At 40.5% G+C, this 27,645-nt stretch overlaps 1 protein-coding gene across 3 annotated transcripts in view; it reads right to left on the bottom strand.

Moving 5' to 3' along the window:
- The window catches only part of Ctnnd2 (catenin delta 2), a 752,815-nt gene that overhangs the window by 357,653 nt on the left and 367,517 nt on the right, over window positions 1-27,645 (bottom strand). For all 3 annotated transcript variants that reach the window (XM_041632036.1, XM_041632037.1, XM_041632038.1), the window contains 2 exons: window positions 8,404-8,438; window positions 7,715-7,831 (listed from right to left, as the gene is read on the bottom strand). In XM_041632036.1, the coding sequence (XP_041487970.1) occupies window positions 7,715-7,831; window positions 8,404-8,438 (152 nt within the window). The remainder of the gene's footprint in view (window positions 1-7,714; window positions 7,832-8,403; window positions 8,439-27,645) is intronic.

Raw genomic sequence — 27,645 nt, 5'->3', positions numbered from 1 at the left:
AATGCCATTGTCTTGTTGCTTTTGCAAACTGGACTGACGCAGAGACATAGACCCAAAGTTGGTAAAGGGCCTCAGATAATGCAGGGTTTGTTCCTTTAGATCTGCACATGAAAGAGAAGACTGACAAAGCATAGTTGTCAAAAGCACAAAGGCCAAAGGTGTAATTTCAGTTCGCAATGCTTTGTAAAGAATTTTAAAGAGCCTGGGAGTGTAACCAGTGTTTTTATTTCACATTATAGCTCCCAAGTGGTTCTTTATAAAGGTTTATATTCTTATTTATCTTTAGATACTACTATTGTGTAATGAGGAGGAAATACTAAATATATTCTCATAAATTAATAATCCAATGAAGGCAGATTCATCCCTCTGTACCAAAAATCTTGAAAGGAAATAAAAAATTAATGGAGTCCAGTCATGAAGGAGAAAAGCCTTACAATGGAATCGGAAAAATTCAGCATTGTCTGGGTCATACTGGCTCATGGTGATACCTCACAGTGGTGGACTTGCCCTTGTCCCTGGGGTCTACAGGCTGCTTGTGAACTTTGTCCCTGTTTCTTATGATCTGTCTTCTCACATGGAGATATACTGGTGCTACATCATCTAACAGTTCTAGCAGTTCTCAAACTTTCTGGTCTCACATAACAGAGGACCGTTAACAGCTTCTATTGATGTGGATTATATGCTGTGGTATTTGGAGTATTTAGAATGAGCTACTAGTAAGCCCATAGTTCCTACTGTTACAGTATGGATGCTGGTACATGCCTTGTGGTCTTAGGAAAATGTCTGTGAACTGTTACGTGGGAGAAAAAAAAATCATTGAAAGGCAATTGGTCTCTGAGTATTGTGAAGACCATTTGACTTTGAGCGTTCTCTGCGAAAGTCTCAACAAACACCACCTCCTTCCGAGAATTCCCAAGCACACTTTAAGAGATCTCCATGTTTGCATCTGGGGTCCAGTATCTCCCCATGAGAGAAGATATGGGACAAAGTTCAGAAAGCAGCCATGTAGACCATGTAGGCTTTCTATCTTGTTGAAGCTAGACTTGGTTTCCACCGTGATAGACAACAAAGAAAGCACACGATCCCCTTTCCCTTGACCATGGCTTCCACATGCTGAGCGAGTTTGATTCATATGTTCATTTTTATTGCTAGTATTCTATCTTTGCTGGTGGTGTTCCTTCCTGGAACTAGAAAAAGTCACTTCAGAAGTGCCTCCCATTCTTAATACTATGAATCACATGGCTATGTGGTGTTGCGTTTTACAGCATTTTTATAACTGGATGTCTCAAAGGTTCTCTCGTGAGCTAAGAGGACAGACTGGATGTCCGCAGTGAATAATGGGCCCCCAGCAACCACAATGCAGATATTCTATTTGGGTCCTGTCTGCTTACAGTGGAATTCTATACATGATTGATTTTTGATGTTTATGCAATGATTTGAAAGCTCAAAATTATATACATTTTCTAAAACATTCTTCATATATGAGCTCCCATGAGTTTCCCGATGAATGGCAGAATTAGCCACACTAAAGTAGAGCTCAAATTCATCAGCACACTAAATAAAGAAATAATCACTCTTGTAAAATATATTGGACAACTTAATTTCTGGTTAACTTACATGTCATTTTCTCCCAAGCTGTCCTTTTCTTCCCGTATTGGTCCAGCTTTAGTTATGATTTTGACTGACAGTATTTTATATTATTTATTGGCTGAGATACTATCACCCTTATCTGTCATATCTGTATCTCCAAGGATGCTTGAGTTAAACGAAGTTCTAGATCCATGTTCATTCAGGCTAAGCCGTGCAGGACACTGAGAAGCTGTGGTTCCTAGCACCCTCCATAAATCGCTTGTGCTGATCACTTGTTCTGTCTCATTTAACTAAAGCGACAATCTCGGAAGCCATCCTGCTGACTTGGTGACACACGCTGAGGAAATTGCAGGGTGCCAAAGGTTGCTCAGGACAGCGTGTTTCACAAAGAGAGTTGGAAAATATTTACAATTTACACCATACATTAGTGAAGCTGGGCAGTTACTGCTCATCATGGCCTTTGAAAGACAAGTCTACTACAGTTTAATGTTTATCTTTAATCAGTCCTTGGGAAGAAAAACAACAAAAGCTTCAAATATAACAAATCAAGTAACCACTTGCTCAGGTATTGAAACAGCTTTCTATTTAATATTTTTTTTCCGGGCTGATTTAGACTTATTTAGTGTTGTTTCAGTCCTTTTTGAGTAGGGATTGGAGATTCAAGGGCACGATGCCAGGTTCAATTTAGCATTAGCTAGTTCACAGCTATTCTAGCTAATGAAGCCATTGATTGAATAATCACAAGGGACTCCCCAAATCTGATGTGCTTACGCTAATCAGACGGATGTATCCGAGAGCGCTACACATCTGTGTGCTGCTTCTAGACCAAGAGCATCCACGGCCGATACTGTGGCCCCACACAGTGGACGGCTGTGCTGGCTGAACCTTGGGCCTTCACACACTCACTCTTTTCTATCCCTCCATTGAGGGACCTGGCAGAGGAGGCGGGGGATCTAGGAAAGCAGCAGGGAGATTAGGTTTTACTGGTACTGCATTCTTGCTGCTTAACTCTGCTTAACCAGTTCCAGCAAGTTCCTGCAGGTCCAGGGGTGGTGACAGCTTCTGTCAGTTTGCTGCTAACTCCTGGGAGCTTCAGCGTGTGCTGTTTGCTCCTTCAAACTTGCCTATTTTTTTTTTTTTTTTGTAAATAATCTCTTCATTAAATTGCTTTTAGTTCAACTCCTTTGAATAGAATCTTTATTCTATCTGATCCCTAACTGATAGACGTACAGCGAATTGCTAACATTTTAATTTTCAGGTCCTTTAAGCACTTGACATTAGTCATATATTGATAGCCCAGATTATAGTTCTGTCTAACATTTTCATTTTCCCCCCCTAAATTTTATACAGTGACTTTTAGTTTTAAAGTGCTTCTGAAATTGTTAAGAACAAATTTCTTCCCTGAATGACAACATTCCCCACATGGCAGTGGCTCAGAATCCCTAGGCACAAAAGTTCAGGTGCTGCCTTCATCATCTGGCCCTTAAACATATAGAATTCTAATATCCCAAATTAGAAAACAGCCAAATAGCAATCAACATTCCAAAGGACCAATGAGTTGTAATATATTTTTACAATCTAACTCTATTAAGTACTGAAAAAGTTAACTACTGTTTTGCAAAACAAAATGAACAAATCTCACAGTTACAATGCAATGCAGATACTATGTGACTGAGCTTGCATGGATCCTAGAAAGCATACCAAGGTCTGAAAAGCAGCTGCCTTGCTAGAGGGCAGTTTGCTTTAGTTCCTTTTTCTTTCCTTAAAGCTGCATTCCAGAGTTTAGGAGAAAATCTTAGCTATCTTTAATCAGACTGCTCAGTACATTATAGAAAGTACATAAGCTTCCTTAAAAGACAGAACAATGGCAAAATATATCTGCAATAATTGGAGTGTTTAACTGCCTGTAAGGCAGAGAAGTAAAGGGGCATGCCATCTCTGGATGACTCTGAGCACACACTTCAGGAGAAGAAACGAGTTCACAAGACATCCCTTTAATGTCCTTTTACTCTATGAGAGCCTCTCAACGGAGAAGGTAAGTGTGGTTGCTTAGTACAATAAAATATCATACATATTTAATCTTTTCAACTATTTCACTTTGTTATTTGATTTCTTATACCATTTCCTACCTCTTTGTAAATAGTCTCTTAATTAAATTGCTTTTAAACGCAATTTTTCTTATGCCATTCCCACCTTTCTCGTCGTTATCCATTTAGCTTTTGAAAAATGATCTTTCATATGTTTATGTATGTATCTGAGTGAGAATGCGTACGTGCGCAAGAAGGTTCCTTTGGAGTCCAGAGGGCAGAAGCAGATCCCTACTGCTGGAGTTGGACGTGGCTGTGAGCTGCCTGACATTGCTGCTGAGAGACAAACTTAAGTCCTCTACAAAGGCTCCGTGCACAGGAAACCACTTGCTGCCTCTCCAAGTGGTTTTTTTTTCTTGTTTGCTCTTAAGATTTTCCAAAAATAAATATAACATTCCTATATGTTTTGATGAAAGTTTATATTTTCACTAAATACAAGTTTTATCATGAAATATTCTTGTTTTGTTTTGTAAATAGTGCATAACTTTCTCATCGGAGTCAATGCTTCCCAAAAGTGTGTGTGTGTGTGTGTGTGTGCATGTGTGTGTATGTGTATATATACACACACACAAATATATGATTCCCTGTATTATAATTTTATGTTTTTAAATTTTGTGAATTATTATCAGTGAATGTGAACTTTTTATTTGATGTCTTTATTTTCTCTCTGATCCTTCATGTCAAAATTCTTAAATAGATATTTTTAGAGTCATATGAGAAAAGTTGAAAATATATTCAATAGGTTGTTTTTAAAATATTTTCTTACTTGGTATTTATTGGTTGAGATAGAAACTCATATAATCCAGGCTGGCCTCTGTAGTTTTGATTTTCTGATCCTCCTGCCTCCATATACAAACTAGTGAGATTCAGCTATGCCCCATCCTGGGGACTGAGGGATTGGCTCGGTGCATGCTACATAAGCAGTCTGCCAATGGAACCTCTCTACTTATCTGTAGTAATAAGGGCGGAGGGGCTGCGTTCCCAGCATCCCGGCGCCTGCTCAGCTAGCTTATGCCCTGAAATAATTACACGGACACTGTATTCTTTTAATCACTGCTTGGCCCATTTCTATCTAGCCTCTTCTCGGCTAACTCTCACACCTGGACTAGCCCATTTCTAATATTCTATGTAGCACAGCTAGGTGCGCTTACCGGGAAGATTCTAGCCTAAGTCCATCCTGGGTCGGAGCTTCATTGCGTGCATCTTCCCTGGAGCGGGGAGCATGGCATCTCTCTGAGGCGTCTGCTCCCGAGAGGAGAGCTGTGGAGTCTGAGCTCACTTCCTCTTCCTTCCAGCGTTTTGTTCTGTTTACTCCTCCCACCTATCTTCTAACCAATGAGGGCCAAGCAGTTTCTTTTTATTTAACCAATGACCTTCCTCCATCACTTATCAACTGGAAGACTTACTTTTCCTTTCAGTATCCTATCTAAATGTTCATGGAACAGGTCGAATTACTACTTTTTATTTATTGCTTTTATTTTGAAGATTACAATGACATTATTTACCCTTTCCCTCTCCTCCCTCTAGTCTCCCTCCCATGTACCTCTCCTTGATCGTTCAAACCCATGGCCTGTTTCTTCATTAATTATCACTATATCCATACAGGCGTGTGTGTGTTTGCGTGCGTGTGTGTGTGTATTCCAAAATGTAACAGTCTGTATAATGTTATCTGTATGTATGCTTTCAGGACTTATCATTAGTTTTGAAGTTATGTCTTAACTTCTAGACTCTGGGCTGTTCCGTTCTTTTCCTTTAGAGTCTTCTGTTTGTCACATCTTTATCCGTGATCCTTCACTCCCCCCTGAAAATCCTGACCATGTCCTTAGTATTAGTTTCTATTCTGTCTTACAGTTTGCTTCATTTAACTCTGCTTTCACTGCAGTTGCTGGCATAGCTGTGCCTAGTCTTTGAATTTCTATCTATTTCCTTGATCTTGTTTCATGTAAAGATAATGTAACAATTTTATTTTTGTTAATTGCATGCCTTTATTATTGATATTTCCAGGAGATATTTCAATGTGCTCAAAGAAAGAGTGAGGTTGATATAATGAAGTTAAATCTCGTCTTTTAATTTGCTTGCCTCTGATTTTTCTCCTTCATTTATTCATCTTTTCCCTACCTTCTACCTATTAAGGGATAACTTTTTTCCATTACTAATAATCAAATATGCTACTCTATTGTATGAAAAAGAGACATCTACTTTCATGCACCAATCAGCAAGAAGCCATGCTGTACTGTATGTTGTTTTCTCTGTAATAAGGTATGTGCATGCATTTGAAATATTAGTTAAACACAATTTGATACCATAACTCCATTAAAAGAAATGACAACAGTACATTTTAAAATATCGATATAGAGACCAAGTATAATGCCAAGCATAATGCTCACTCAGCATTCTATTCTATGAATATAAATCAGTAATTTAGCTATGAGTATGTCTGGGTAAGCACAATGGCTATCTAGAATAACCGTGGTATTACATACACTATAGAGAAATAATACTATAGAGAAATTAGTATGTAAATTAAAATATTTTAAAAACAACGATGGCATCTTACTCTTATGTATTTCTTTTTTATGACCAACCCTGATGTGCAGTCAAGAAAATTTAATATTTTAAAAAGCTTTATTGATTTTTAAATGATTGTATTACAAAGATGTGTGTTTTAATAGTGTGATATTGTCATTTGTGAAGTTTTGTTGAAATAAGTCCACAGAACTTTATTAGGAAAGGGTTCATTCTAGTACCTGCAGTCTTTATTTCTAAGCTTCAACCTTTCTAAGGTGTAAAACATTACCTGATAATGAGTAAATCCTTAAATACTATAGAAATAATGCAATTTAAATATAGAAATGTGAAGTTGTTGCCGATTGCTTTGTCATAGCACAGAGTAGTTAAAATTGGTTGTATTATAGGAAAAACCTATCTTGTTATACAGTTGGGGTCACGACGATCTCTGCCAGCAATCATCCATACCTGTGACAGTTGACTTTAATGCAGTCATTGTGTTAGTTAAACAAATAAAAACATATATGTTCATAAACTATGTTTGTCGAGAAGTGGAAACTTTGGTAAGAAACTTAGATCGAGCTGCTGACTTGGAGACTTTGTAACCTAACTGGTGATGGGGGAATTGTTGAGAGAGAAGAAAGATAAAGATATTATGAAGGTTTTATTACATATGGCTCAAGGGGCAGTTTGAATAAGAAATGTCTCTATATCTGGCATTTGTTTCCTAGTTGGTGGCGCTGTTAGGGGAGGCTAAGGACAGGGAGACTTCTAGGAGGAATTACATCACTGGGGCAAGGCTTGAGAGAGTATACCCTGTCCCACTACCGTTTGGTTCTCTGTTTTCTGGTGTGATGCAAAATGGGATGGGAAAGCTCCCCACTATGCCTGCCTGCTGCCCTGCCTTCCCTGTCATTATGAACCACCAGTCCACAACCGTAAGCCAAAACTAACTCTTTCTTCCATATGTTGTCTTGGTCAGGGTGGGCTTTTTTGTTTGTTTGTTTGTTTTTGTTTTGTGTGTTCTGAGACAGGGTTTCTCTGTGTAACAGTCCTAGCTGTCCTGGAACTCGTTCTTGTAGACCAGGCCAGCCTTAAACTCATAGAGATCTGCCTGCTTTTGCCTCCTGAGTGCTGGTATTAAAGGCATGTGCCACCGCTGTCTGGCTTCTGTAGTGGTGTTTTATCACAGCAACAATAAGCAACTAGCATAACCTGCAATGATGTTATGTTTTAAGAAATCGCAGCACTCTTATTTAATTTAGTTCCCTTTTATGGGGTTGTTGAGGCTGGGGATGTAACTCAGTTTGTAGAGAGCCTGCCGAGTATGAACTTTCCATTGCAGTGTGTGGAGACACATGCCTGTAATCCCAGCATCCCAGAGATGGAGGAGTTAGGATCAGAGGTTCAAGGTCCTCTTTGACTCCACACATAGTGAGTGAGAAGACAGTCTGAGCCCCATGAAACCACCTTAAGAAAAAAAGAGATGCCAAGACACGACACCCAGAGGGAGCTTCTGTTCAACCTACTTTCACCTGTGGAGTAATCCTGCGGGTCTAGTATTCCTGACTCCTGCAGAGAGCGGATGCAGGAGTCCACCAGCTCCAGGCCTGTTGTAAGCTCATCTTCGATGTCTTTCTGTCCATCTGAAAGGAGACAAAAAGTGGTCAACACGATAGGGTAATGCTAAAGCTCCAAGTCAGTAGCTCTCAACCTGTGGGCCACGATCCCTTTGGGGGAATCAAAGGGCACTTTCACAGGGGTTGCATGCACCTGCACCTCAGATGTTTACGCCACAATACACAATAGAAGCAAACTACAGTTAAGAAGTAGCCATTCAATAATTTTTTGGTTTCGGGTCATCAAAACATGAGGGACTGTATTAAAGGGTCTCAGGAATAGGAAGGCTGAGAAGCACTACTTTAGGTTATTATTGAACAATCAAATACTAAATCTAACAGACAGCGTCTTTGCAAGCCTTGACACCAAGGAGAGAAGGAAAAGCTAATCAATTATGTGTACTCTTGGAGGCGATTCAGTTGTCAGAAAATTAAGAGAAGTTAGCCCCTCACCCCAAATCATGAGCTAACATAACTTTACTTAATTCCTACTGTCTTCTTTTTCTAATTCACTTTTAGAAATCTAAAGTTGATGAGAACATGAATCAGTAGAGGTACATCTAGAAGAAGTAAGATCCCATCACATGGCCATACTTTACCTTGTGTCTGCCAATGGAACTGCTCTCCTGCTGAACTGCAAGAAAGAGAACACACAGCTGTAATGAACTGAGTAACAGAGAAAGGCCTCTACACACAAGATACACAGGGAACTCAGAGCTGTAACGAACCGAGTAGCAAAGAAAGGCCTCTACACACAAGATACACAGGGAACTCAGAGCAGGAGAGGCAGCTTCTTGGAACTTGCTTTAAGTCTTCATGAAGGAAAAGGGTCCCAACTGAGATAGAATCTTAATTTTAATGCATTTAATAATGCATTAAAGGATAATGACATATATCCGTTTTTGATTCACAGGTAATACCATGTGATACATGGACATTATTCAGTAATTTTCATAAAGGTAGCTCATTTTTTTCACAAATCCAATCCATTAAGCAATAGCTTATGGATAATTCAGTTTTATTCATTTTTAGTTATTTTGAAATATAAGTCTGCATGGTATTAGACATTATAATGTAGCCAAATATAGAAATATATATCCTCTTTTAATCAAAAACAAAAAAAAATAGCTTTTTGCCTTTATCTCAACATTTCCTATGAATCCTTCTTTCCATTTGATGATTGTGGCTTAAATAATGTGGCTTAAAAATAATAACATATTACCACCAACTGAACACACATTATGAACCTTTTCTCCCAACAGCTAGGAGTGCCTATCTATCTATCTATCTATCTATCTATCTATCTATCTATCATCTATCTATATATCTATATCTATCATCTCTCTATCTATATCATCTATCATTATCTATCTATCTATCTATCTATCATCTATCTATCTATCTCTCTATCTATCTATCTATCTATCTATCATTTATCTATGATATGCAAGTGACATTTCAGAGCAGGCCTGCAGACATGACTGATTTATTTTGCATCACTTATTAACTATAACATAGGTAAATACACTTGAAATTTCTGGTCATGAACAATTTCCATTGTACATTATTCTAACGGTACTATTATGTCCTGTCAATAACCGAGGAGAAACAAGGCCATCAGTGACAGATACCATTTTGAGAATGATTTTCTTCAGGCATTTCACAGATCTTTGTCTTGATCAAGCAGTTTCTATGAATGGCTCATCAGTCCCTTAACAGTAAGTGAATTTTAGACCCTTAATTTGTACCTTAGAGGCAGCTTCTGAATACGTTTATGTGGGAAAGGGGAATTCTGGTAGAAATCAGCACTCAGAAAAGCCATGATTGATGTAAATGAGAACAAGAGTGGTCCCTTTAGAAACGAATGACTTTTACAGCATGCCTTGCTCCTGAACCAACTCCTATTAGCAAAATGGAAAAGACTTTAACAATGCTACGTGCTAAAGGCAAATCTGACACATAAAAAGGTAACTACAAATTCATTTCCATGAAACCCTTACACGCATTAAAGAGATAGGGAATCATACACAAGCTATTTATAGCTACACAGTTCCACCCTTACCATAGGAATGTAACACACAAGTCAATATTTGCTGAAATGACCAGGAGGGCAGGCTCCTTAGTAGGTATCATAGACTATAAGGCTGCTCCACATAAAAGCTTCAAGAATCACCATGGTACGCCTTAACCACAGCCATCATGGCCACACTAAACCCTTAAGAATGCTATTCATTGAGCATCTGCTGTCATGATTCTAATATTACACATCAATTCACTGGAAATTTCCCCCAACCTGTACTAGTATTTGAGCATTTTGATTCTGAGTGACTCTAAGTGCCTATTATTTGTGTCATAATCATCTGTGGCACTTCTTAAATGTATAGGTGAATCCCCACCAGAAACCTAAAAACTCAGAAAATATGTAGGCTCGGCTGAGTGTCTGCTGTAAACATTAAGGTTCAACAGTCCTAATGTGCTCTGAATGCTAGAATCACTAAGTAAGAAATTCGTGATCAGTTTAGTGCTGATCCAAGCTTTGTTACTCTGCATCTTACGGCTGGACAGACTTTGAAGGTGGCATAACCTTCTAAGTGTAATGCCATCAGTTTATACAAGAATAGAAAACATTCACACACTCTAGTGGGATGAAAAGTGGCTTTCCACCAAAATAAACTCAAGATCAAAGGAACTTGTGCATGGAAAGTTATTTTCAGACAGGCCTTTGAGGATCGCTTATCAGTTCACAGTCTTAAGTCAGATCTTGTACAGGAGGGACTTAAACATGAGATCCTTATAAAAGATTGAAGAGGACCCAGAGAGACATAAGAATTGTCAGGTGAAGATGGGGGTGAAGACTGGGGTGACTCAGACACAGGTCAGGGGAAACCACACAATCAGGAAGAGGTTTTCGGGGGAGGAATGTCCTATTCTGTCTCGTGAGGCCTGTCACTCAGCCGACACAGTGGCTTCAAACTTTTGGCGTCCAAAACTGTGAGAATAAATTTGTGTTGTTTTGAAGCCAGGAAGATGTGGTAATTGTCGTGGCAGCCTCTGAGGGCTCTAATATTACTTTCCCCCTGATACAATGAGAGGATTGCTACTATCTTCATCCTATTGCAGGCCGAAGGCAATTCATGTATTTGGTACTAAGACCACATATACAGCAGGTCCTTTTCTCAACACTCACCAAAGTTTTTCTTCCTTTTAACAGAAGAACTTAGTGATGTTAAGGATTGTGTCTATATAGCAACTAAGAGTCTCATCAAGGCTTTGAACTGACTTGCATAACACAAAGCCAACCTCTCATCCATAGTTCAAGGTCCCTCACTGGGGTGTGGAGGATGGATGCGTCTTAAGCTTCCTCATGTCTAAAGCAGTGCAAGTGAGTGACTCGTCCCTTGGGGTCATCTGTGTCCTGTTCTCCCCCTGTAGGACACTGAGATGCACATTACCCTAGTCCATTATACGTGGATGGGCTTACACAAAGCCTCAAGGGAAGAAGAGGAGGGTGACATTTCCTGCCCAAGCATGGTAGGGCAGGCGTGGGTTCTCTGAACGTTCTACCAGGTTAAGTCCTGTATTCAGATGGGTCCGTAAGGACAGACACTTCTGCCAGCCTACACAGAACACAGGTGAGAATAAGGGGTTGCAATGTAGAAACTCTGAAGTTGAAGGCTGATTCTGCAGAACTCATGTCACACTAACCACTAGAGAAATGTATCATTGTTGGTGTTCACAGGCAGTTCAGAAGACTAACGCCTTGACTAACGCCTTGCAGGTGATGGAGCTGGATGGAAGTGGCCCAAGGCAATCGCTGCAAAGAGAAGATGGGGTCCCTGCTTTTGCTTATTTGGGGGATTTGTCTGTTCCTCTACAATAATAGGTAAAACACTGAATAACGCCACATTACCATATAGTCATCCTTTGGTTCATCCCTTTCTAAAGTGTTTCAGCTTTATGACGTCATAGAAAAGAGAAGAAACATTATTATTATTGTTATTACAATAGAAAAATCACAGGAAGAAAAATCATATTCCTTTGGGGCAGACAAAAAGCATTAATCACTTTGGTGGCTTCCTTGATTTCTTTCAAATAGTGAAAACGCATTAGCAGTAAGACTGATCACAGAGTGCAGACATCCCCAGAGGAACCTGGTCTGGATTTTGTTTCCTTAAATGCATACTTTCCTTTCTCTGCCCCGGGGTTCTATGTAATTGCATGGTTTGTGTGCTTGATTCCTTCCCTTAAGAAGAGCTATAAGCTGGGCGGTGGTGGCGCACGCCTTTAATCCCAGCACTTGGGAGGTAGAGGCAGGCGGATCTCTGTGAGTTCGAGACCAGCCTGGTCTACAAGAGCTAGTTCCAGGACAGGCTCCAAAACAGAGAAACCCTGTCTCGAAAAAGCAAAAAAAAAAAAAAAAAAAGAGCTATAAGGTTTTTGTTTAAAAAAACAAAACCCCCAAACCCCAAAAGCTCAACTATTCACTAAATGATCAAGGGTTAGGCCTGTGCCTCAGATAATCTCCTATTGAGGATTAGGGATTACCTGACGTAAACATCATCAATTATATAAATGAATTTAGTACAATGGAAAAAATTCATTTGCAGAAAGACATAATTCATTTTCCCCTCCGTGTCACATGTGAGGAAAATGACAGAATCATGTTTGCAAAATCAAGGTCCTTTGAACACTTCTAGTTGGCAACCGATAACTTCCATGTTCTGAGGTCATGAAGTTTGTGTGTGGTGAGACCAGTTTAGATCGAAGAATCACCTTGAGTTCCCTGCAAAGTGGGTCCCACCATTGCCTTCCCTGATGATCACCTCACCCGCCTACGGGCCATTTCTAATAAAGACTACAGATGAAAGTTCAGAGGTGACACAGAGCAAGCCGTCACTGCTGATACTTTCTCTCAAATATATTTTCCTTTGTGGCTTCCAGGTGCCTGAAGCACCAGTCTCTACCCCGAACCGTGTGGGGCACGATTGCTCCCAACTTCTTTCAAAATGAAATAAAAGTACAGAATGACGACGCTTGTGTTAGGTTTGCTTTGAAGCTGAGCACAGCGCCTAAGACACAGGCCAGGGAAGCTATTGTAAAATAAATTGCTTTCAAACTCATGTTTGATTCTACCCTACAGGAACAAAGATCCTCATATTGATGGCATCTGTGTGTCTTGACCCTGGCTCTAACAGAAAATAGCTTTTAGTAGTTAATTTCTATGCAGTACCTCACACTATGGGCAATGATTGCAAAAATAAAATGACCTTAGTTCAAAGTCTTAGATACTGTAGGAATGATACGTGTGTGATAAAAACGGCAAGAAATGGGTCTGTCTGCTTTGGGGTACTTGGCTGCAGGCCACTGCCGTCTTTTTATCTGTGCGCTCTGTTTCCCAGGCTGCAGATGAACATCTCTCCTTTTCTCTTTGGCTACTGCCTGTGGCTTCTGTCCCCAAAATAACCCCAGCAGAACAGCACAGTCACAGTTTCCTCCATGTAAATGACATGTTGATTTCTTTCTTAGATCACAAATCCTTTTGCTTTGATTATTGCAACAAAATATGCACTTTTATTGCTACTGCAAACATTTTCACAGGGCTTCAAAAGTTAGCATAAGGAGCACCATGCTGAACCAGGAAGTCACATGTGCAGTACTGGGCAGGGCAGTCTCCGGAAACCAGATCCTGTGGAGCTGGAGCCCAGCTCTGACACGTTCAGTTCACAATACTGTAGGCAAGACTTGAACATTAAAGGACAAACTGTGAGGATTCAACCAGTTCCTTTTTCTCAGGTGTTTAAATGTGTGCTGATCAGGGGCTTAGCGCACCTAAGAAGTATGTAATGGCTTAAAATTGCTTATGAATAATAGCTGGCTATGACTATAACTATTTATTATAAATTACTGAATGTCAGTGACAGTAATTATAAACTGATTGATTATGGCTTACTCTCCCTTTTTTCTTCGCGGCGCATGGAAGTTGGCTGTGGGAGAGTCTAAAGGGGAATAATCATGGAGACACATGAACAGCTGGTATAAGAAAGGCCATGCATGGTGATTCTGCACCTTTACTGTTGGTCACCACAGGTCCTGAGAGGATGCCACAACACAGATTACACATTTTCTTGGCTTTGAGGAACAGAGGGAGGCATGACCAGATCCCCCCGACTTTCACTGTAGTTTGCTACCTGAATGCTCCCAAAGGACCATATTAAAGGCATGGTCCCAAGGGGACATTATGGAAAGACTAACATTCTTGAGAGATTTATTTTAAAGTAATTGACGATGGCCCCAAACAGGCATTGTGGGACTTTGGCCTCGTCCTCTCTTTTGTCTGTCTAGTGGGGTGAGGAGTTTTCCTCATTACATCTTCTCATTGCGATGTGATCAGGAAAACATTTAACCAATCGCCAACAGAAACCTGCAAAATTGGGGGCCCAAGCAACCATTTGAATCTTTGTACATGAGTTTTCTCAGGTATTTTGTTACAGTGATGGAAAGTGTAATAAAAGTGCCAATGGGGTAGGGTTGTCTCTGGGCATGCACACAGAGCTGGGAGCAAGAGTCTGTTAAAGGAGTTTGTGCCAAGCCCATGGGGGCCTTCGACACGTCTGCTGTCCAACCAGTAGTTTTCTCACTTGAGAGACAGGGATAGCTTTCTCATAGGGACTTGTGAAAACTAAGACTGTAAAGAATTAAACCCACAGAACAGTAATGGGAGCATAGGATTTGATATCATGAAGGATGTTGTGAATAGAATCCCAAGGAGCAAATGCTTGGGAAACAACGAGTTTCCAGGGAAAGAAAGAATAAGTTCACAACGTGAGCTTCCATGGGACAGCCACAGAATCCAACTTGTCTTTGCTTGGGGACCGATGAATATATCATAGGTTCTGCAGAGCTTGTGATATCTTCCACTAAAACTAAAATAGAAACTAAAACAGGGGTGTAGGATTTAAAAAGAAAGGCGGCTTGCTTTTGAGCTGTAAGTTTCTTCAATCAGCGCCACTCAGGCAGGCTGTCTCCCCTGGCATTTGCCGTCACTCTTGCTACAGTGAAAATCAGGACCATTTTCTGTTCCCAAAGCCATGTGAGAAAATTCAGAGGACTGACATTGTTAGTATGGCTTTCTTTTCAGTTTCAAGCAGAAGAAATCCACATTCCTAAGCTAATTGTGTTGGCACTGATGACTGACAAAATACGCAAGCAGCTGATATGGCAAAGCACGCATGCTCCCCCAGGGTAGCCTGAGTATAAGCGGCTCCTGTGTGTATCTCAAAGGGCCCCAACACTGTCACACGTGGGGGTGAGCCAGCCAGAAATAAGACAGAAAAAGCATGTAGTCTGTTTGGGTTTCATTCCTTTGAGAGACTTTTCCACATCCACAAAGAATTAGCTTGAGGCTCCACCGTCCAAAATGTGCTGGCTACACAAAAGCTGAGCTCTTACCATGGGAAGGAAATCAATCCAAGTTTCTCTTCTTGAAATTAATTTTGTAGCTTCAGAGTTGATTGTAGCTATATTACAAGAGGCATATTGTGTATAATATCCATTATTAAAAGCAGCAACAAATGGTGTATTATAAAATATGATTTTCTCATGCTGTATCTCCTTCCACAGACTCCTGAGAATCTTCTCTTGCATGGGTTAGAAATTATTTTTGAAATGATTTTACTGGTACACAAGACATTTATTGTAGTTGGAGAAATATAGCTGACTACATTAGAAAATAAGCTATCATGATATCTTTGTCAGCAAGCAGTCCACAAATTTGAGTATAGTAAATTATAATTTTTGATCACTAGGCATACTGTTGTAAATTGCACACAAATCCCCCAGCTTTTCATTTATCCATTCTTACTTAATATGTGTGTGTATGTTATAAATATGTCAAAGCCTAGGTACTAATTTGACTTGAATAATATGAGTTTGTTCGTATATATGATGTTTATCCCTTAGATCTTCAGTGGAAATATATGCAAAAATAGTCCTTTAGTTCTCAAGAAAGAGAAAATGTGTGAATAACAATATATGATTTGCAAAAATAAAATCCCACTTTGACTTTTTATAGAGAAGACACCACATGGCATCCATGGACAGTAGTGGCCACGGCAATTTCAGTCTTCACTTTCTGAAGGGTAGCAGTAACCTCTGACCATGCAAGCCCAAAGGTCTAGTGAAAAATCCAATGGTACAAATGATGTACAAATATTCATTACTACCAAGGGCTAGAGTACCGGCAAATGTAACTCATCAACTGAGCAGTGAGTGGTACCAATGTATCACACTGTGGAAATCTCTTCAGCAAAGGATGGTTTTTGATGTGCACTAGGTAATGATTCTCAAAAGACAAAGCTTCCTTAAAGAAGCAATAGTCTTGAAATACCAAACTAGAAGACTGGTGAAAAGATTGATGATAGCCAAGTATTAAGGACAGGAACAGGGGTATTGCAGAATGAGCGAGCCATGCCATGATGTAATGGTTCTGAACTGACAATGGAGGTAGCACATTCTCATAGAACTAAGAACACATACAAATCTCTCTCTCTCTCTCTCTTTCCTCTCTCTCTCTCTTACACACAGAGGGGGAGAGGTGGAGAGAGAAGTACATTAAAAACAGAAAATTGTGGATTATATCAATGCCTTACATATTAAATTGTAGAGGGAAAGAAGCGAAGTTACAAGTAACATTTCTGTGTAAATTATCTTGTATTTCCATGGACCTGTAACTAGGTACAGATAAAAACCAAAACAGAAGTGGAGTATGGTTTGACAATGTTTCGTTTTCTTTCTCCTGGGCTGTTTTCTTCTGAAGACAACATGCTGCTCAGTGGTTCTCTTGTGTAATATAAACGAGAACAAAACGAAACTCGGGGATATTGGGATAATGACAGAGAAAGGAAGGGGTGGAGATGGGAGGACAGAAAAGATGAAGGGAAAAGCGGGCATGGTTCACCCGAGATTATCCTTTTGTTCTTCATTCTTACCAGAGATGACTGGACCTGCCCAGGCTCATTGATGCTTGCCTAGGTGATATCTCAGCAACATTCTCTACCAATCACACTGCCAATCAGGGGCAAGATCTGAGTTGTCATTGGTGAAAACTCAAGGGCAATACCTCAGAGTCACTGCTCATCAGGACCCCAAACTCCTTCCCATCATCGGCCTATGATTTCAAGGAAACCTTAAAGTGATATTTTGGTTTCATATATGGGAGCAAAATGCAAGTTTTTATGCATGTCCTTTAAATCCAGAAGATCTCACAATGCAATGGATTGCCTCTCTGCAAACATTTATTAAAGGTAGGCTGCTACTTGGTGGATATTCTCCTGTTCTTCCTGCAAATCTGTAGGTAACTGCAGAGTCCGTTTTGCTGCGTGTCTTAGAAACCACTCTCTGCATGCCTGGAAACTGGTCTCCTTGACTAATTACAAATATCCATTGCTTTCCATATATATTGTGATTGAAACTACTCTCCAATGTTCAGTCCAGATGATTTGAAATGGAAAGATTTGATCAGACGCTTCCCTTTGCAGGTAGAAACCAGCTGTTTATTCTGAACAACTGGGCTCATGAAGGAAGGAAGATTTGAATAAGAGTTCTTGCTAAACAACAGTAATGCTTGCAAAATGTCTCAAATCTTTTACAGAGCCACAAATGAAAACATTTTAAGATATCTACAACACCTCTTTAGTTGAGAGTATTTCTGCGTATTTTTCCGTTATGAATGTCTGTACTCGTAATTGCCGTAGCAGGAACTTTGTGTTTCTTCCTGTGCAGTGGTACATGGAGCTCTATACCTAGAAGACAGGAGCGACTCTCCAGTCAGGAGAGGAGCAGGTATGTAAGTGGAAGCACTATGCATAACCCACAGGATGGCTTCTCTCTGTTCAGCTCATTCTCATGTAGACGGTCCCTACTGGAGCCATGACTGGGACTCACAGCACATCACAGTACGTATGTGGCCGTAAGTACGGAAAAGCGGGAATGCGCAGATCCACAAGGCCAGGGATTGCCTTTGAACCAGAGCTGGCTGTGGGTGACGAAGATAAGACCTTCTCAGACATGTGAACCACCAAGGAATTATCTCAGCTCTTCTACTCTTCCCTTGTCAGCCAACACCTGAGAGAAAATGATGACCGGGTGGGGAAGGAGGTCACGGTAGCCACAGCTGGACTTTAACTAGGACTGTTTTGACTCCTACGTAAGAGGATGTTGAACATGCGTATGTCAGTGCACAGGGGAGACAGTGGGGGCAGCTCTGTGCAGTGTTTCCGCTGAAGCTGGAGGAGCCGAATGCACACATGTGCACAGACTATGCACTCTGTGATTTCCCTGGTGCAGCACCCGAGTTAACCACTCTGGAACACAACAGTCTAAACAAAAAGTAAAGTCTATGCTAACAATTTTAAATTTTTAGTTTTTCTCTGACTTTTCACTTCTAGGATTTCAAATACGTGCAACCATACTCATTTTTTTTTGTTCTTTTTTAATGTAGGATTCTGAGGGATACTCATATTCTTGCGAGATAAGCATGCGACCAACAAACCAACTGACCCATTCCTCAAGTCCCTTAAACACCTTCATTAGCATCCTTCCCCAAGCCATTTGCATACTTTATACTGTATATGAACTGGGATTTGGAGATTACGACAACATGATGTGTGGCTGATAGATGGTATAGCAACTAAATGATATGGAGTTCTGAGGAGAGAGCAGCGGCAAAACTCCGTGCCTCTCTTCAGTTTCTCTGCACCTAGCTGCAGCCATCTTTCGGGCTCTTCAGGCCGGCAGTGATTCTGCTCTAGCCAATTACACAGAGCATTACTGTAACGAGATTCTAAAGCAGAACCCAATCAAGTGACCTGAGCTCACAAGCTGTCAGAGGATGCCCACGGATGTGAGAGCGACACGAAGCTTGTTTGGAGAGCCCTCGTAGGCTGGTGGAGACACCGCCAAGCTGCCGTGAGGACCTCATTTCAGCTGCCCCTGTTAGGTATGCACGAATGGGGCTCAGCATCTCTGAGACTCCACCCTTGCTTTGTTACTTCATCAAGGCGTGTTGAGATAATCTGTGTTTGTCTTCTGACCCATGAGCTCCATGAAGACCAAGCAGCATCCATTTAGGAGTCCACTGCAGGCAGGAAGCTGGGGGATTGGCACTCATGAGTCATGTGCTTCTTCTGGGTGGGAGTCACCACAGGGTAAACAGGGCAGAGCTTCCTCTCACTAAGTGGATCTTTTACTTGTGTTTTTGAAGAAGTTCATCTCATTTGGATATTTACTGCGACAGAATGGGAGCAAGCCCTTCATTATATCTGTCATAAAGCATGGCTGAAATAAATAAGACACCTACTGAGTGAATGTTTTGATTGAAACAATCTTGTTTGAAATAAAAACTTTCACCGGTCAGAAAAGCCCTGCTCCCCCCCACCCCACCCGCATCATCCCATGTGGCCAATACTTTAACACCAACTATATTTAACAGTGGACCCACAGAACCATTTAGAGCAACAGCAAAAATTTAATTTATATTTTACACATGTAAATATAAACAGCCATTTTGTGTCTGCTGTTTCCTTAGTTGGTATTTGAGAACTCCATACATGCGTATCCTATGCGCTGATTAAAACTACACATTCTTGCCTTTGTGTGCAAGGGGCTGGGATGTTTACTGGAGCATGGGTGGCCTCGAAGGCCCCACATTTCTGAAGAAAAGCGAGTATCCTTCCTCTAGCAGCCATTGGTTGCCAATGTCCTCCCATTGGCAGGGGTGGGGTGGGACTTTGTTTTACTCTCTCCAATGCACAATTGGAAGTTTGTCTGACTTGGTGTTGCAAAAGTCTTGTTCACTCAATCACAGCCGCTGTGAGTTGACACAGATCTGTCTCACGCCACACTTCCTTTCCTTAAGGCTCCAAGATCACAGAAGGAAGAGATGGTAAAGCAGAAGAGAAGGGACAGAAAGACTGGAAAAACCAGAGCCATTGGTGGTGACAGCCATTTTCTCTTAAAGTCTATATGTATACTCCTTTCCAAAAGAAAAAGTGAAATTATGTCTCAGTGTCCTGACCAAGCTTCCATTTCTACATGCACAAAGAACATACCTTGCAAATACCATTGAATGTTATCTCTCATGATTGGATGTCCTTTGCTTTCAGTTATGTCTGTCCAATGTATAAACTTGAGCAAACTAATTTTCCTCTCTCTAATTAAGCCCATTGCAATATTTCACTCGTTCAAGCTTCCTGTTAAGTGAAACATTATTTTCACTTATCAGTGTTCTGTGATGTGTTCTCAGTGGCTTCTAATTGGGGACAATTATAAGAAGATCAATCTACACTCAGCAGTGGCAGTTGTCATTACCATATCCCAGCTCTGCTCCTGAGGACTTCCTGTTTGTTCAAGACAACAGGGAACTGGAACGCGAGTGAGGTCTGAAGAAACGCACAGCCGGTGAGGACATCCTTCATTTTAATTTGTTGGTTTAATGCAGCTTTTGAGGAAATCGCAAAATCCTCCTCACCTGAGGTGCTTAATAGCCTTAATGAAATGAGGGGTGGTGTTGACTTAGTTCTTAGCAGACTCTTGGAGTCTTACGGCCCTGGAGAAATGGCTGGACGGAGCCATTTGCTCAGAAAAGGCACCATACGCAATGACAGGCATGCACACAAACGTGATTACAAACCTGGGGTTTTGTGCAGTAATTATCAACAACTTAATTGCAAAAGAAAAAAATAGGGAGGTGACTGATTCACTGTTGCATAAGTGAAGTGAAGGAAAGGCCTCTAGAATTTGAGGGAAGGTTGAAACTGATGGTTGTCAACCTAGGAGAAAATCCTGCCTCTCCCCAAGGTCCAGCTTCCCTTCATTTTCCTTTTGTAGTCAGGAAGAAAGAACAAGGAAATCAAATGTGACTTTTATTTTCTTTTACTTGTAATTGATAAGATTAATCTGATTTCTCTACAGAAATATCAAGTGATTCTTTGAAAGTGTTGCGTTAATATAAGAAACAGACAAAATGGCGTGAAATGTTGATATGAGAATTTTTATTAGCATATTCATACATGTGCATGCATATGTCAGTTCACGAGCACAGACATACACACAACACACACAGAGTCTCTCCCTCTCTCTCTCTCACACACATACACACCATACCATGACCACACACAACAAGAACAAAAACAAGAGCATCCTTTTTGCCCTAATTTAGACTGGGATATTTGCAAAATGTCATTCTCTAACCCTAGGGTTAATGATGCACAGGGAATGAGATTTCAGTGTGTCTGGGTGAAATAAATACACTGCATCAGGGTCATACTTCACCACTCTCATTTTCTTCCTTTGTAGGGATTCAATCAAGAACTCTTCATGCTATCAGTAGGAACTGTGTATTCTGTCGGGATGTGCAGCTAAATCTGTGAGTTTAAAGGCTCTCACAACTGTTTGAAAGAAAGAGTAAGCCTGTGCTATGTGTTAACATCGTCTGAAACATTTTCCTGTGAAGGCAAAAGTATCCAACAGCTGTTCTTTACTGAGATGAATTTGCATAGCGGGGGGTTTGTATGGACTCTTTCTTTTTCTTTTTTTTTCTTCTGGGCTCCTTTTTGGAAGCAGGTGTTCAGTGACTTGCATGCCCTTAGTTTGTGTTCTACAACTTAAAATGAAAGGTGACAAAGATTTTATGGAGGTGGACTCAGCAAAGTCATGGAGATGTCAAGAAATCAAACAATAACTGTTGGACTGATCCTTCACAGCTACCGGAAGCAGTTATTCCTGATGAAACAAGTCTCAAATAGTCCACTAGACACCCCCAACCCCAACCCCAGCCTTTAGTCCTTGAGTCTGGACTGGCCAGTGACCTGTTTCTACAAAAAAAAAAAAAAAGGAAGATTTGAAAGGGGGGAGAGTACAACTTTTAAATTTCTAACTTTGCAGGCTGGGTCTTAGGAGATCTTCAGCTGTTCGTCATTTTAATAAACAAAAGCAGCTCTGAGCCACCAGCTTCCAGAGATGATGTTCGGCTACACTATGACAACCATGCTACGAGAAAGCCCGAGCTGGCCAGCTGGAGAGACAGGAGCTGCCCAGAGGCACACTGAGTTGGCAGTTATTTGAGAAAAACGGTCTTGAACTTTACTTCTGAGCTCGGCTGGTAGAGTGAATGACTTTGGTTAATGCCATGAGGAATGGCATGAGAGCTCCCTGTTTGCCCTACTTACGTTCTCTACCCACAGGGTCTGGGGTAAGTCCATTTGTACTGCTGCCCCTGACCTTGGGAAGGTTCGTTAAGGTGGAACTGATAATCTGCACAGCACACAGTGCTCTTTGACAGCCAACACGAAGAGAACTCGTCAAATGACTGACTATTAAATGTGCGAATCATCCTGAATTTCTGCAGGACAATTTTATCCTCAATAAAAGGATATGTGCAGAAACAATGGGTTAAGTACTGCGTAGTGTCTTCATTGCAGAATGAGTCAAACTTGTATTTTATTTAATTCTTAAAAGGAGTGCTAGATACACTGCATACTGCAATTGAGACTTCAAGCCAAACTATTAAAGTGCTAAGTCTTATTACTTTGAGAAAATTATAGTTCAGAATGGAAACAACATGCAAATTATCAAGAGATGATGACATAGAAAGTGATATAAATCAGAATGGATTAAGTGTGTTAAGATCTGGACTGGAGAAAAATTTCCCCCAGATTTCCTACACCAAGGAGGACATCTGGGTATAAACATAGTTTGGTCCAGGACTTGAAAGAAATGGTTGGACAAAATTCAATAAAAAAAGAAAAGAGACTATATGGGAGTATTGACATGGAAGACTTCTAACATGAGACATCCATGAAAGAATTCAATTGATGACTTGTTTAAGTCAGGTCATCAGTTCTAGATGATGCTACAGGTGGGAGGAAAGGACTGTACAGGATGCACTTTGGGCTGTGAGATACAACCTTGACCCCATGGTTAAAAGGAGGCACGTGAATCACAGTTTTAGCTGTATTGGGGGAGTGCAGAGAGAGCGAGTCTCTGTCATGGCAGGAGTTGAATGACAAGGTAAAACAGCCATCACATGGGCACAGAAATGAGGTTCTGCCCCAGGGATGAGCTAGAGGCAGTTAATGACGGCTGGGAGAAGAATAATTGGTTTTCCCCAGGGATGATCTCCCTAACTGATTATTCAACACCAAGTGGTCAGCCCTAAATACTTAGGTTAGGAGGAACTCGAAATGGACTCAGCAGGTGAAGATGCTTCAGTATCTCTTCCCTCCAGTTCCATTTCTATTCTCCTAGTCAACTGATTACACAGGGCTCCAGCTGAGAGTCACCAAGACTGTAACGTGAGAAAAAAACAAAAACCTTAATAAGACAGGCTATTTACTTTAAGACTATTTCAATGTTTATGAAAAGTTAAGAGCAAATAAATGCATTTCTGAATTCTATTGCTGGGCAAGAACAGATTGATTGTGAGGAATTATGACATGATAATTCCTGGGAGGCATGCCTGACTTAAGGAGCCTGAAATGTGTCTCAGCTTTCCGTTATTATTTGAAATGCTCACATGGAAACATGAACTATCTGTGTCAACAGTTATTGTAGATTAACTGTAGTGCAGTTCATGGCAAATGTATACTTTAAAAATGCATTTATGACAAAAGACATATGTATCAGACAAATGTAATATGGGCAGATATACGGTTTTTTGAGAATTTACATTGAATTTTAGCTAACAGAATCATTCCTTATATTGTCCAATCTATAAAATTGTAAAACTGAACTTTAGCTTTTATAGGCTGAGCTTAAATATAATTTAAATATAATCATGTGAACCAAACTTTTCAGTCTTTGATCGTCTTTTGTGAAAACATATAATGCATATAAAATAACAAAAGTTGAAGAGAAAGAGGCAGGGCTTTGGGTTCAGAAAGATAGAACTTTTGCTCATCTGGGAGCTGAAGATACAAAGTGTCATTGAGAGCAGTGAGATGCCTCAGTGACTACAGTTCCTTGCTGTCATGTTGATCACTTAAGTTTGAGACTCCCCCCCCCCCCAAATAAATAAATACAAAAACCTAAGGCACCATTATTGAACTTTTTTTACTGGTTAAGTTTTCTTCTGGTAACTTCTTTTTTTTTTCAAATAATTTATTTATTCTTATCTTATGTGCATTGATGTTTAGCCTAGAAGTATGCTTAGTGAGGTTGTCAGACAGCTGTGAGCTGCCTTAGTGGATGCAGTGAATTGAACCCAGGCCCTCTGCAAGAGCAGTCAGTGCTCTTAACAGCTGAGCTATCTCTCTAGCTCCTCTTTCAGCAATTTAATAGCCATCTATAGGGCATTTTGTTACTCTCACACTTCATTCTTATTAATCCTGTTCCACACACAGCACTCCCTCCCCGATCCTTCTCATACAATCACGCCCTTTGTTTTCTCTGGTAACTCACTGAGTCAACCAGGACTGTCTGTATGACCATCAGGGTGGAATCGTCCACTGGAACCTGGTGGAGTCATTTCCATTAAATGATTATGATTTTGCTATGACAGAAAGCTGAAAAACAGCACACCCGGCCGGACCTTGCTTGCTAATTACTTTCTTGAAAGGTGGGTCAGACAATTAATACTCAGACACCAGCAATTTTTAGAGTTATTCTTGCAGCTGCAGGGAAGGTCTCAGGATATCTGACTTCACTTACCACGAGGAGGTGATACAAATTCAAAAGTGGCTTCTCTAGATTTTCCACACTGCTTCATTACGTTTACAATGTACAAATGTAAAATCATTCAAACCTCAAAAAGACATAAAAATTCTTTCTCCGAGAACCTAAGGAGCAATGAATGATGTCTCAGCTCCATCATAGGGCAGAATGGGAGAGCGTCAGTCAGACTGTCCTGGCCCCTAATCATCAGAAACTAGGAGTATTAACACAGTATTTTCTCTAACCTGACCTCCATTAGCATAATCATGGGCCATAATTATCTTATCCCTTTTCCTTCCTTAATACAATTTGACAAAATTCACAGAAGCAAATAAGCCCATGTGGCTCTCTGCTCTGACTTTTCCCCAATGTTGTTGGGTATGAGAGACCTTTATGTGTGTTTCAGTGAAATGTCTTGTGATTGCTTAAGATTATTTTTGGAAAAAAAAAACCCTAGTAATAAATATTTGTGAGCAAACCTTAAGTAAGGCCGAAAATATTTAAAGCATTCAGAATTTTGTAAATAACAGAAAATATTTATGGACATTTGACCGTATTTTCTCTCATTACTATAGACTTACATGTTTTTATTAGCTATACTTTTTCAGTATTTTGTATACAAGACTATTATAAATGTATTTTCATAGTCCCTAATTTCTAACATTTAGTTGGTTTTCTTGTAACTTGATTATCCACTTGAAAAATTTTGATGACTGATACCCTTCTGTTACAAATATCCTTGTGAGGCTTTGTTTCTTTTTCTTAGACAGACTTACAGAGATGGCATTAAAACGATTGAGAAAAATAAACTCTTTAAAATTGTTATCAACTAATTTTATAAGTTTCTTCTCCAAAAAATACTATTTAGAAGAAGTTTGCCAATCCTGTACAATAAACTTCTAGAAGCATTGCCATCTCTAACTTCAAGTTCTACTATAGAGCCACAGTAATAAAAGCTTGGAACAGACATGAGTATCGATGTATTTGATGTAAAGATCCCACTATTAATCTACACAACTATGAACACCTGATTATCGACAAAGAAGCTAAAGTTATACAATGGAAACAAGAAGCATCTTCAACAAATGGTGTTGGCATAACTGGATGTTGACATGTAGAAGAACACAAATAGATCCATATCTATCACCATGCACAAAAGTCAAGTCTAAGTGGACCAGAGACCTCAACATAAATCCAGTTATACTAAACCGGATAGAAGAGGAAGTAGGAAATAGCCTTGAATGCACTGGCACAGGAGATCACTTCATAAATATAACATGGGTAACACAGATACCGAGATGAACAATTAATAAATGGGACCTAGTGAAACTGAAAAGCGTCTGTAAAACAAAGGATGTGGTAAAGAAGACAAAACAGCAGCCTACAGATTGGGAAAAGATCTTCATTAACCCCACATCAGACAGAGGGCTGATCTCCAAAATACATAAAGAACTCTAAAACTAGACATCCAGATACCAAATAATCCCGTTAAAAATGGGTTACAGATCTAAACAGAGAATTCTCAAGAGAATAATCTCAAATGGCTGGAAGACATTCAAGGAATTACTCAACATTCTTAGTCATCAGGGAAATGAAAATTAAAATAATACTGAGATACCATCTTATTCCTGAGAGAAGGGCTAAGATCAAAAACACTGATGACAGTTTATGCTAGACAGGATTTGGAATAAGGAGAACACTCCTCCATTGTTGGTGGGAGTGCAAAGTTGTATAGTCATCTTTGAAATCAGTATCTGGAGGTATCTCAGAAAATTGAGAATCAAGCTACCTCAAGAACCAGGTATACCACTCTTATGCATATGCCCAAAGGATGCTCCATCACACCACAGGACACTTGCTCAACTATGTTCATACCAGCATTATTCATAATAATTAGAACCTGGAAACAAACTAGATGCCCCTTAACAGAAGAATGGATAAAGAAAATGTGTTACATTTTCACAATGGATTATTACTTAGCTTTAAAAAAATGACATCATGAAATTTTCAGGGAAATGGATGGACCTAAAAAAAAATCATCCTGAGTGAGGTATCCCAGACCCAGAAAGACAAAAATGATATGTACTCACTCATAAGTGGATATTAGATGCAAAGCAAAGGATAACCAGGCTACAATCTACAGTCCCAGAGAAGCTAAGTATCAAAGAAGACTCTAAGAAGGATGTATGGATTGTTCTACGAAGGGGAAATAGATAAGATCTTTGTGAACTAGGGTGGGGGACAGTAGAGGGGGGGATAGGAGATGATAACATGAGCGAATGGGATGGTTGAGTTGGGGAAGGGGCAGAAAGGGAGGATATTGAAAGAGATATGTTGGTAGAGGAAGCCATTATGGGGCTGGGGAAAGAACTGGTGCTAGGGAAATACCCAGGAATCTCAAGGACGACCCCAGCTAAGACTCCTCACAAGAGTGGAGAGGGTGCCTGAACTGGCCGTTTCCTGTAATCAGACTGGTGACTATCCTAATTGTTATCACAGAACTGAATTCAGTAACTGGTGGAAGCAGATGCAGAGATGCAAGTACTGAGCCTAGCTCGACAAGTCCAGTCAAAGAGAGGGAGAAAGGATTACATTAACGGGGGGGGGGGGGGGGTTGAGATCATGACGGGAAAATCCTCAGAGACAGCTGACCTGAGCTCATGGACTCTGGACTGGCAGCTGGGGAGCCTCCTTGGGACCAAACAAGGTCCTCTGAATGAGGGTAACAGTGTGTGGCTTGGTCTGTTGGTGGGGCCAGGATCTATCCTTGGTGCATCAACTGACTTTTTGGAGCCCATTCCCTATGGAGGGATACCTCACCCAGCCTTGACATGGAGGGGGAGGGGCTTAGTTCTGCCTCAACTTGATGTGCTATGATGGAGGAAGGTCATTGGTCATTAGCTAATAAAGGAACTGCCTTGGCCCATTTTATTGGTTAGAGGATAGGTGGGAGGAGTAAACAGAACAGAACGCTGGGAGGAAGAGGAAGTGAGCTCAGAGACTACACAGCTCTCTCGGGAGCAGACGCCTGAGAGAGATGCCATGCCCCGCTCCCGGCATGAAGCTCCGACCCAGGATGGACTAGGCTAGAATCTTCCCGGTAAGACCGGTTCTCACAGATTATTAGAGATGGG

Source organism: Microtus oregoni, unplaced genomic scaffold, assembly GCF_018167655.1.
Source record: "Microtus oregoni isolate MIOR12 unplaced genomic scaffold, Mior012 000040F_ref0000088, whole genome shotgun sequence".
NCBI lineage: Eukaryota > Metazoa > Chordata > Mammalia > Rodentia > Cricetidae > Microtus > Microtus oregoni.
The sequence above is the reverse complement of the archived record's forward strand: the minus strand, read 5'-3'. Positions and strand labels throughout refer to the sequence as shown.